General features: G+C 34.2%; 1 protein-coding gene across 1 annotated transcript in view; it reads left to right on the top strand.

The window, feature by feature from the left end:
- Positions 1–12,380, top strand: part of ROBO1 (roundabout guidance receptor 1) — a 551,348-nt gene that overhangs the window by 396,739 nt on the left and 142,229 nt on the right. The window contains exons 6-7 of the mRNA XM_053706024.1: positions 112–239; positions 5,632–5,640. Coding sequence (XP_053561999.1) covers positions 112–239; positions 5,632–5,640 — 137 coding nt within the window. The remainder of the gene's footprint in view (positions 1–111; positions 240–5,631; positions 5,641–12,380) is intronic.

Raw genomic sequence — 12,380 nt, 5'->3', positions numbered from 1 at the left:
TTATAAATACATATTTGAAACCTTGAAGATATCCATTTTTGTCACAATTCACAGCTAATATTATATATTAATTGCTTTCAAAGGTTTACATGTTTTTTTTTTTTTTTAAAGATATGAAATTCGAGATGATCACACATTGAAAATTCGGAAAGTCACGGCAGGGGATATGGGGTCCTATACATGTGTCGCTGAAAATATGGTTGGAAAAGCAGAAGCCTCAGCTGTTTTAACAGTTCAAGGTAGATTTTAAGCAAACATTTCTTCTTTATCTTAAATAAATGTAACAGAAAACTATAATATTCACATAATAAAATGATTCACTTGCATTTTTAGTGCAAATCAATAGATAGTGCGTGCATTGAGTTTCAAGAGCTGTCACATTTTTAATTTTGCAGTTGTGGAATTTTATCAGTTGTGTTCTGTGTACTTTGAATGATCAAAATCTTTATACAAACACAACTATTGATGATTCAAAGTACATATAACTCTAAAATAATTGAGAAAAGCAATATTCTACAATTAGTACTGTTATTTTATTTTTTTATTTTCGAGTTTCAGAGACTTTCTAGACTCATCCAATGTACTTTACACTCTCTTTATCCTTATCACAGTGGATTATCACCCTTTTATAAAGATTATCTTCTCTACCCTTAATAATTTGACTCTTGCTTTCATACCTCTCACTCATCCCCTCTATTCCCAACTCCCTAGAGACACATAAGTAGGTGTAAGGGACAATGCGTAGAAATGCAATGCTGTCCTCTCTGGTAGCAATCTCTGAATATATTTAAAAAGTTAGAAAAGCCTACATGTTTGCTGGTTATTCACTGATGACAAGACAGTCAATGCCAGTTTACATTTACCCTGTAGCTCAGTTCTTTTATTTCCAACACCAACAAGCAGTTTTCATGGTTGTGACTGCCTAATGTTTTATTGGCACTATAGTATAATCCTTTATAAATAAAGAGAGTAATATCAAAGCATACAAAAGCTGAGTGGGTGAGAGCTTAGCTTTGCTGGTATTTAGGACAGAAAGATGCAGACTTTTCTTCTACTGAAAACCATATTATTAAAAATTTTAAAATTTTAAAATTAGGATTTATCATTTTTATGTATGTATAGTAATATCCACAATTAAATGTGTAATAAAAATGCTGCAAATTGCCTGAACCTGCTATGGGTTTGCAGCATTTAGACAAAACCCTAGGTCACAGATTTTGCTTTTTGTCCACTTTAGGGAATGTGCAACAAGCATGTTAATTATTATTTTTTTAAATAATTTGTTTTATATTGTTTAATTGTATAATAAAAAAACTTTTATTTTGCAAGCTATTAATTTCTTTGTAGACATAATTTACATTCACAGATAATTCAGGTTAATTTTAGAACCAAAAATTGATCTAACCCACTCTCTCTTAATTTAATAGAAAAAAAAAATCTACAAAGATACAGATGATTATTATTATCTATAAATTCTTAGTTTGGCTCTTTCAAAGTATTTGTTTTGTACAACATCACTAGGTAAATATGGACTGTACTCTTTTTGATGTAATCCTGTGGGAATTAGCATTGGTCTATTTACACTGCGTAGTGTATTTGTTTTGAACTTCCGCCTATAATCTAAAATCTCTTTTTTTCTAAAGTAAGTTAAGAGCAATATGTCTTTGAGGTTGAGTATTCAGTAGGATTTACCCTTTCATCATTTAACTAGTGTTTACTTTTTGTATTGATCTGACTGATAAAAATACTGTGAAAATTCTACAGTATGACCTTGTGGCATTAAATGATCTATCATAAACCAAATCTATGTGTGTGTGTTAACCATTTCAAAACATGCAGACTTTAATTTTTAAAAATAAACAGAATAATTAAATTAATTAATTAATTAAACAAAAATCAGAATTAAGTGTTTGTAAAATACAGGTATCTTATTTTTTTAATGGAGTGGAAGTCTAAAACGCAATAATAAAATAGTAAAATTAAATTGTTGCATTTAAAGTAATTTTTTTCTTGTGGTAGGAAATCTGTATCTGCCAACTATACATTACATAATTTTAACAAATGGTCTCTATTACATATTGTATTTTAATTCTTAAAACTCATTGTTCATAATATCAACTGGCCCAAAGTATCACGGATTACAAGTATTTTACACTTTCACTTGAGCGTAAACTTAGCTAGAAGTAATCTTTTTCTGCCCATCAGGTAGCGCGCAAATTACAGTAAAATGTTTGCATGGGAATGAAACCCAATGCTCGCTAATTAAAGGACTTCTTGATATTGCAACCATATTCTCCCAATAGACTTCAATGGAGAGCGCAGAAGTATTAGCCTAACATTTAACGCTTACACGCTAACCTGACAGGAGTTATGAATATTTTACATTCCATTGTTCTTCACATACAGAAAAATGTTATTTTTATTGTAAATATATATATATAACTTTACCTATATAGCTATTCCTTTAGATATATAGGTATAGATTTCTATTTTACATTAACATTATCAGATATAAATAGAAAAATATATTTAATAATAAAAATAAAAATTGTATGTGAAGAACATAGGAATGTAAAATATATGTATGTGGTTTGTGTTTTTTGCTTTAAGTCTAATGCGGTGCTGGGTTAGCGCAGATGAAGAATTACAAATCTCAAAGCGCATTCTTGCAATATTAGATATAAAACAGGTAAAAATATTAATAATTATTAAAACTTATTTTATATATATATATATATATAAGCATAATATGTATTAATATTTTTTATATTTTATATCTAATATTTTCTTTGAGATTTGTAATTCTTCATGTGCGCTAACCAGACACCACGTTAGACTTAAATATTTAAGTGACTCCTTTTTATCAGATAGTGTTTACATAAGTGTAACTGTAATCTCAAATGTATTTATATTGTGTTTAGTGCAACTTTTTTTAATGCACTATCCTCTGCACAAGGTTTTCAGACGCGCTAACCCAACAAGCGTAAAATGTGATTGCACTTTTTTACTTTTAACTTCAAATACAAGCGATATCACTCAAGCAGTTAGCACAACATTTGTACTCTAACCCACTCTGTTTAAACAGAAATAGATCCTTTTTTTTTTTACTTATGAAAATATATATATATATATATATATATATATATATATATATATTAAGTATACAACCCAGGTATTGATCTAGGCCCATTTTGGTATATTTGATGCCACTATTTTTCAGCCAAATACAATCATATAAAAAATGTTCACTTTTTAGCAAACTTTGGGTTATTTACTTATTGATTTTTTTTAATATTTATTTTTATTTCCGTAATGTAGATTCCTCCTCACCCTCCCACCTCCTTGATCCCCCCCAAACAGCTCTCTAACCCTCACCCTCCCACTGCTATCCACCATGTTTGTTACTGACAGTTACCCTGCCAGTAACAAATTACTTTTATTTTTTTATTTATTGTTTTATTCTACTTTTTTTCATGATCACTTTTTATTTCCATAGTGTAGGGCTTCATCCCTCCCTCTCCCTTCAAGATCACTTTCTGCAGTGTAGGGCCCCATCCCTACCTCTCCCTTCATAAACAAGTTTCCGTAGTGTAGGAAACCCCACCCCTCCCTACACCTTCTCACTGGGCTGCCCACCCATATCCCTCCTTCCCTCCCACTCGTCACCAACAAATGATCATTACAGAGAGTGATACAGACAGTGTCACTCTCTGTAACTTCTGGCAATCTGTATTCATATAGTAAGGTAGCATGATCAGTGCTCTCTTACCATATGAAGGCAGATAAATTCTGCCCCCAGCTGCAGTCTCTGCTGTCTAAGCTGACAGCGGGGACCACAGCATAGTCCTCTGTGTTGGTCGTAGGTACTACGTCAACACAAAATCCTGGGCAAAGTACTGTGTGACGTGGTACCTACATACAATTAGCCCAAGGGGTTAAATAACCATTTTATAGTGTGACAATGGTGTTTGACTCCAGTATCTTTAACAGTATTTGACAGTAAGCTATATGCAATTTATTTAAAGGATAATAAAGTCATGTTTTACATGTGCATAATATCTATTTAGAATTTACAATAACATTGTTCTAATACACAAAATAGTCTAAAAAAAATATATGACACCTTCATCTTAAACATGTGGGAGCCCCACAAATAGGGTCTCCCCGTTTGACCAACTTCAGCGGGTAAACACCGCTTATTAGTAGTCCCAGGGAGAGAGAGAGAAAGAATGTGCCAAGGTTCTAATGTGACAATGTATCTTGTGATGTATGAGGGAGGGGGGGTAGTGGGGGAGGCGGAGGGGAGAATGCTGAATGTTTAGCAAGACGTATACATATCAAATTTTCTTAATGGGATAGCGGATCTTATAGACCACAGCTGCATTTGGGAGAATAGTATAATATAAGTTATAAGTTACGAGGGGGTAATCATATTAGTATAGTATTAAGATAAGGAAGCCTATGGGTAGTAAATAGAACATAGGAGTAGAGAGCTGTGGATCAGTATCAGACTCTGGCCTTTGGCTATATCGTTCTTTAGTTACCAATAAATACATCTATAATTCCCATAAGTTTGGAGTTACACATCTGTAGCTCTTTCTCAACCCTCATGTCATTTGGACTAGTGAAAGACTCCTGGCAATATATGCCACTTTTTTCTTTGGGCCCAGTGAAAGACCAAACCAAACCCTGCTCTTGAATGCTGTGCCCTGTGCCCTCTGCCACCTAATCATGGGTTATTTTAAAAGCTAGGTAGTTTACATATCTTCTGTTTTACTCCACACTCTTCTTTCTCCACACACACACCCACTCATACACACACCCACTCGTACACACACATACTCAAACACACAATCACTAACTCACTCACACACATACACACATTACCTCTCTCTCACCACTCATAGCCCATTGTCCCTCTCTTTACCACCCACACTCTTTTTTTGTGATTTAATATTTCTATAACTAGATCACATACAAAACTAAAATTTGCCCATGCTCTTAAGGTCATATTGTTTTGCAATTAAACTCTAAAAGACTTTAAACTGTAAATCATTTTCTGAAAATATGTTTGGAAGAGTAATATCCATTTTTTTCATGTAATCAGCATTATCCAATTCCACACTTTAATACTGCTGCTTGAATATAAATCCATACATTATTTTTCAAGTAAACCAATACCTTGATGCAATGCCCAGAAGTGAAATAGATATCTAGCTTGATATGTTAAACATAATGTTAATTTATTATTGACCTTGGAAAATCCATTGTAAATTGAATTTCGTCCTATAATCTCTGTGAATGGATTAATAATTTTCCATGGCTTTATGTAATGTATCACAAAATAATTTGTTTGGTGTCACATTATTTTCCAGTTGTTATAACGAGTTACAGTAACATGTTAAAATATTCAATACATAATTGATTTTTTTTTAGAATGTTCAATGCTTATTTGTGTTGGTTAATGAGAGGTGTTGTAAATGTTAAATCTTCCTGATTACATTGTTACATTTTATTTTTATTCATCTTTAATTTATGCATACTCTTATATTATTATTTATGATTTTTCATTTTATTTTACATTCTTTTTTGTTTTTTTTCTGTTTTTTTTTTTCCTGTTTTTTTTTTTAGTTCAGTCTGGTAAGTTGAAACTTTATTCGTCATTGTACATTCACCATATTAAAACGTGGATGGAGGTTCTCCCATCCTTTCCATCTTTATTCTACATTGCCCACCAACCATTCAGTCTTCATGTATCACTTGTCATTGGCAGCAGTGAGTATATTCTACCTGATGCACTGAGATTCAGTGAATTGCAAAAGGTAATGCCTCTCTAATCTTCTCTAAATCAAAATATTTCTTATCTCTCTCAACAAAATTAATTGCAATAACTTTATTAACAGAAATATGATTAACAAACTTTCTTTGGACAGTTTTATATCTTTTAATCCTGCTTACATGCTCCTTCAACAAACTTACAACAATTGCATGCAAGGGATTTATTAAAATGTAATTATAATGAATGTTGGAGATTTATCAAAATGTAATTATAATATTATGTATGATGGTTCTATTAAAATAAAATATTCTAGAATGTATTTTTCTACATAATAATATTGTTTGATGCACTATTAATAATTAATACAAAGTTTTAAGAACCTTATGTTAGTAGCCCAAGCCTAGAATTTTAACACACTTTGCAATGCATGGCGCATTACAAAGGGACCGGGTAGTGATCTGGAAGCTTAAAGGGACAGTCAACACCAAAATTAATATTGTTTAATAAGATAGATAATGCCTTTACTACCCACTCCTCAGCTTTGCACAACCAACATTGTTTTATTATACTGTATAACATTTAAACTTATACATGTTTGCCTGTTACCAAGCCACTACAGACAACCTCTTATCACATGCTTTTTTATTAACTTTTCACAACAGGAGATTGCTAGTTCATGTGGGTCATATAGATAGCATTGTGATCACTCCCGGAGTTGTGGCTGACACTGCACTAATTGGCTAAAATGCAAGTCAATAGATAATAAATAAATAGCCATGTAATTAGGGGCCTGTCAGAAGAGACTTCGTTAGATACGAGGTAATAACTGTGGTAAAATAAAGTATATTAATATAACCATGTTGGTTATGCAAAACTAGGGAATCTGTAATAAAGGTATTATCTATCTTTTTAAACAAAACTCAATTTGGAGTTAACTGTCCCTTAAAACAGACACTGATTGATGTGTACCATTCACAAGCCTTTCTGTCATTCAGGCTCATGCACAAGTGGCGAGGTGCCTCTGACAGAAAGCAATGAAGCTGTTTAGAATGGAGAATCTCACTGCTGAGAGCAAATGTGATAGGGATTACCTAGCACAGTGATTACAACCTTTTTTTGAAGCACATACTAATCAGTTTCTGCCCTTTTCAGCATACATTACCTTGCATTCGCTTACAGTTTTGAATGCATGTATTTTACTATCAGTTCAATAAATTAATTGAGTATTTTGAGACAAACTCCCCAGCTTATATTTAATGAGATAAGACAATTATGACTATGGGTGTAACATGCTTATACAGGGAGTGCAGAATTATTAGGCAAGTTGTATTTTTGAGGATTAATTTTATTATTGAACAACAACCATGTTCTCAATGAACCCAAAAAACTAATTAATATCAAAGCTGAATAGTTTTGGAAGTAGTTTTTAGTTTGTTTTTAGTTATAGCTATTTTAGGGGGATATCTGTGTGTGCAGGTGACTATTACTGTGCATAATTATTAGGCAACTTAACAAAAAACAAATATATACCCATTTCAATTATTTATTTTTACCAGTGAAACCAATATAACATCTCAACATTCACAAATATACATTTCTGACATTCAAAAACAAAACAAAAACAAATCAGTGACCAATATAGCCACCTTTCTTTGCAAGGACACTCAAAAGCCTGCCATCCATGGATTCTGTCAGTGTTTTGATCTGTTCACCATCAACATTGCGTGCAACAGCAACCACAGCCTCCCAGACACTGTTCAGAGAGGTGTACTGTTTTCCCTCCTTGTAAATCTCACATTTGATGATGGACCACAGGTTCTCAATGGGGTTCAGATCAGGTGAACAAGGAGGCCATGTCATTAGATTTTCTTCTTTTATACCCTTTCTTGCCAGCCACGCTGTGGAGTACTTGGACGCGTGTGATGGAGCATTGTCCTGCATGAAAATCATGTTTTTCTTGAAGGATGCAGACTTCTTCCTGTACCACTGCTTGAAGAAGGTGTCTTCCAGAAACTGGCAGTAGGACTGGGAGTTGAGCTTGACTCCATCCTCAACCCGAAAAGGCCCCACAAGCTCATCTTTGATGATACCAGCCCAAACCAGTACTCCACCTCCACCTTGCTGGCGTCTGAGTCGGACTGGAGCTCTCTGCCCTTACCAATCCAGCCACGGGCCCATCCATCTGGCCCATCAAGACTCACTCTCATTTCATCAGTCCATAAAACCTTAGAAAAATCAGTCTTGAGATATTTCTTGGCCCAGTCTTGACGTTTCAGCTTGTGTGTCTTGTTCAGTGGTGGTTGTCTTTCAGCCTTTCTTACCTTGGCCATGTCTCTGAGTATTGCACACCTTGTGCTTTTGGGCACTCCAGTGATGTTGCAGCTCTGAAATATGGCCAAACTGGTGGCAAGTGGCATCTTGGCAGCTGCACGCTTGACTTTTCTCAGTTCATGGGCAGTTATTTTGCGCCTTGGTTTTTCCACACGCTTCTTGCGACCCTGTTAACTATTTTGAATGAAACGCTTGATTGTTCGATGATCACGCTTCAGAAGCTTTGCAATTTTAAGAGTGCTGCATCCCTCTGCAAGATATCTCACTATTTTTTACTTTTCTGAGCCTGTCAAGTCCTTCTTTTGACCCATTTTGCCAAAGGAAAGGAAGTTGCCTAATAATTCTGCACACCTGATATAGGGTGTTGATGTCATTAGACCACACCCCTTCTCATTACAGAGATGCACATCACCTAATATGCTTAATTGGTAGTAGGCTTTCAAGCCTATACAGCTTGGAGTAAGACAGCATGCATAAAGAGGATGATGTGGTCAAAATACTCATTTGCCTAATAATTCTGCACTCCCTGTAGAATTCAATAAGACCTGTGAGAAAACGTCATATATGTCCAAGGAACACCCCTGTTCATTACACTCTCAAAGGCCGTAAGGCTCATTTTACAGTAGAAAAAAAGCTTTTATATTTTAAAGTGATTTTAAAGTGATGGTAAATTTGACATGTTTTAAAATCTAAACAATATTTTAGATGGACTTTAATTGATCATCTATACTATAATCGCGTTTGTAAAGCGTCCGTTGGTGTCGCCAGTTGTGCACGCATCCTCAAAGCGAAGCTGCATCCCGGTGGGTTCGGAAAAAAAAAACGCAACCACCCGCACGAAAAAACACGTATCCGCCTGCAATAATTAAAAACAAAACATTTAACCGCCTGCATGAAGTATAACAAAATAAACTAACCTCCCGCATGAAGTATTGACAAACACCTAAACCGCCAACCCCACCATAGCAAAATAATAAAGTAATTAACCCCTAATCCGCAAATATTAACCACTAAACCGCCAACCCCCCACATCACAATAAACTTAATTAACCCCTAAACTGCCAACCCCCCACATCGCAATACACATAATTAACCTTTTAACCCCTAAACCGCCAAACCGCCGCATCACAATAAACCTAATTAACCTTTTAACCCCTAAACCACCAATCCCCCATTTCACAATATACCTAATTAACCTATTAACTCCTAAACCGCCAACCCCTCACACTGCAAATAACAAAATAACTAATTTAATAACTAAGCCCCCTAACCTAACACCCCCTAAATTAACCCCAATACTAAGTTACACTTAAAATAATAAAACTTAACATTCAATTACAAAAAAATAATCTAAAACTACAAAAAATAAAAAAACTCTAAAATTACAGAGAAAAATAAACAAAATTATCAAAAAAAAAAATTAAACCTAATCCCTATGAAAATAAAAAGCCCCCAAAATAAAAACACCCCTTAATCTAAACTAAACTACTAATAGCCCTTAAAAGGGCCTTTTATAGGGCATTGCCCTAAGTTAAAGAGCTCTTTTACATTTAAAAAATACTAAGTCCCCCTAACAGTAAAAAACCCCCACCCACCAAACCCCCCAAAATAAAAAGCCTAACACTAAAAAAAACCTAAACTACCCATTGCCCCTAAAGGGGCATTTGTATCGGCATTGCCCTTAAAAGGGCATTCAGCTCTTTTACTGCCCTTAAAAGGGCAATCAGCTCTTTTACAGCCCATTAAATCTCTAATCTTAAAAATAAAAGCCACCAAAAATAAAAATAAATCCTAAGACTAAGCCCCAAATAGGTACTCACCGTTCCTGAAGTCCGGCAGAGAAGGTCTTCTTTTAGGCATCTCCATCATCTTCTATCTTCATCCTGATCAAAGGCGGTGCGGAGCGGAGGTTCTCAGTGGTGGTCCTTAACAGCGGTCTTTAGTGCCGGTGGTCCTCAGAGGCGTGGAGGCTTCTCTTCATGCGATCGTCAGTCGCACACTGAAGATTGAATGCAAGGTACCTCATATTTATTGGGGTACCTTGCATTCCTATTGGCTGACATGTTGAAATCAGCCAACAGTATGAGAGCTACTGAAATCTTATTGGCTCATTTGAACAGCCAATAGGATTTCAGTAGCTCTAATCCTATTGGCTGATTTAAAAATATCAGCCAATAGGAATGCAAGGTACCCCAAATTGATTGCGGTACCTTCCATTACATTTTTAGTGTACGCCAGAGATCGGATGAAGAGGAGCCTCCACACTGCTGAATATCAACGCCACTGAAGACCACAGTTGAGTACCGAATCAAAATATTATACACACCACAATTTAATTTATACCAACTTTATTTGTAAGAATAAAGGCAACAGGGCATACATCAATTTTCCGTAAACAGTTTTAATAAGGAAAAATTAAAATGATTTTTTTTATGGTTGTAAACGCCGCCATGATAAATCTATAATCAAGCAGCCTAAATAGCTTCAGCCACGTCTCGTTCCATGGCATCAAGCTCTTTTCCATTACTACTACTTGGTCTGTGTATACTTTATTCATGTGATTGCAATTTTCCATCCTCATCTGAAATATCCTTGTGCCATTTCCTTACACTTTATAACATGCTTTATTTAACATTTCATTTTAACCATATTTAATTTCATTGCTGTTAAATTAAAAGTTTTGCTGAGAACAGAAATTGTTGTTGCATGAAAATGCTAATTTGCATTAACCTATAAAATAAATATAGGGCTGCTTTGTGTATTATATTTGTTTTGTGGTTTTAGATTTACTAATGTGAATTTAGATATTTTAAAAATATTGTATGTTGAATTCATACTTATAACTATGCATCTCATTTGTAGTATGTCAGATATTGATGTGTTGAGTATGATATGCCTTTAGATTTTTTTAGTTACTTTCTTGTAACACGTAAAATTATCCTATTCAATGATTTATTCATATAAAACTGGGCACCCACCAAGAACAGGCTTAAACCAAAATTTAAGGGCTAGATTACAAGTGAGGCGCAAACATTTACACTCAAGCGATATCGGGTTTTCGCTATTGTTTGTGTGCATGTTATTATGAGTTTTGCGTGAGCGCAATCGCAATTTACGCTAGAATGATTACGGTATCCTCAGAGCTGTGGTTAACTGTTTCACGAAACAAAAAAGTGTCACAAAACACATCACATAAACATTACAAAGTACACTTACACGAATAATAACACCATCTAATAAAATTATTAAAAATAAAATTGCACACAAAAGTTATAAGGGCTCAAAGATATGAGATCTCAAGTGTTAGAAAAAAATGCAGGCAACGGGCTTTAACATAGATACACATACATATACATGTGTACAAATGAATATGTACAGTATGTATAGATATATGTCTATAAATGTGTACATATGTATTTATATGTGTATATATATATATATATATATATAAATATTTACAGACATATATACACATTTAAACACATAAATACACATGTGTGTATATATATATATATATATATAAGTGCTCTGTCTGAATCATGAAAGTTTAATTTTGACTTTAATGTTCCTTTAACATTGTGCGCTCTTTATGAATCTTGAAAGAAATAAAAAAATGGTTTATGTCCCATTAATAGAAGTACATTAAAAACAGGCCATGTCTGTATTTACAAAATGCAGGTGCAGACACTTGTTGTCCACTTAACATTCACTGATGCTATTGTAATCTAAGCAACATCTGCTCTTTAGCACACCCTGTTTAATGTTAGATGATGTGCCCATACCATTTATACAAATCAGGTGAAAAGGAACAAGCTGGTAGTGTGTTCATGAACAGATGTTTCAGTCTCCTTCGCTCATGTAAGTCACATACAGCCTTGATACATGTTATGCTCTGTGAAACAAATAATCCGCTTGTTAATATTGTACAGAGTAGCTGCTGAGGTTGCCGCAATAAAAAGGATATATAATATTGGTGCTCTTAAAAGTACATGGAAGTAAAAAAAAAATAGAATTTTAATAATTTTGATTGAGAGTACAATTAAAACAATCTTTTTAAATGTATTTGTTTTTTATTACTCTTGGTATCATTTGTTGAATAATATGTTCATTCCATGATAACAAACCTACGACCAGATTACGAGTTTTGCATTATGAGCGACTCGGTAATAACTTGCAAGTTATTTCCACCGCTCACCTTTAATAGCGCTGCTATTACAGGTTTGCAAAAACCCGACGTTAGCAGGCAATATGGCAGCATTGAGCTCCATAC

The sequence above is a fragment of the Bombina bombina genome, chromosome 3 (assembly GCF_027579735.1).
Source record: "Bombina bombina isolate aBomBom1 chromosome 3, aBomBom1.pri, whole genome shotgun sequence".
Lineage (NCBI taxonomy): Eukaryota > Metazoa > Chordata > Amphibia > Anura > Bombinatoridae > Bombina > Bombina bombina.
This window is presented reverse-complemented; position numbering and strand designations above follow the sequence as displayed.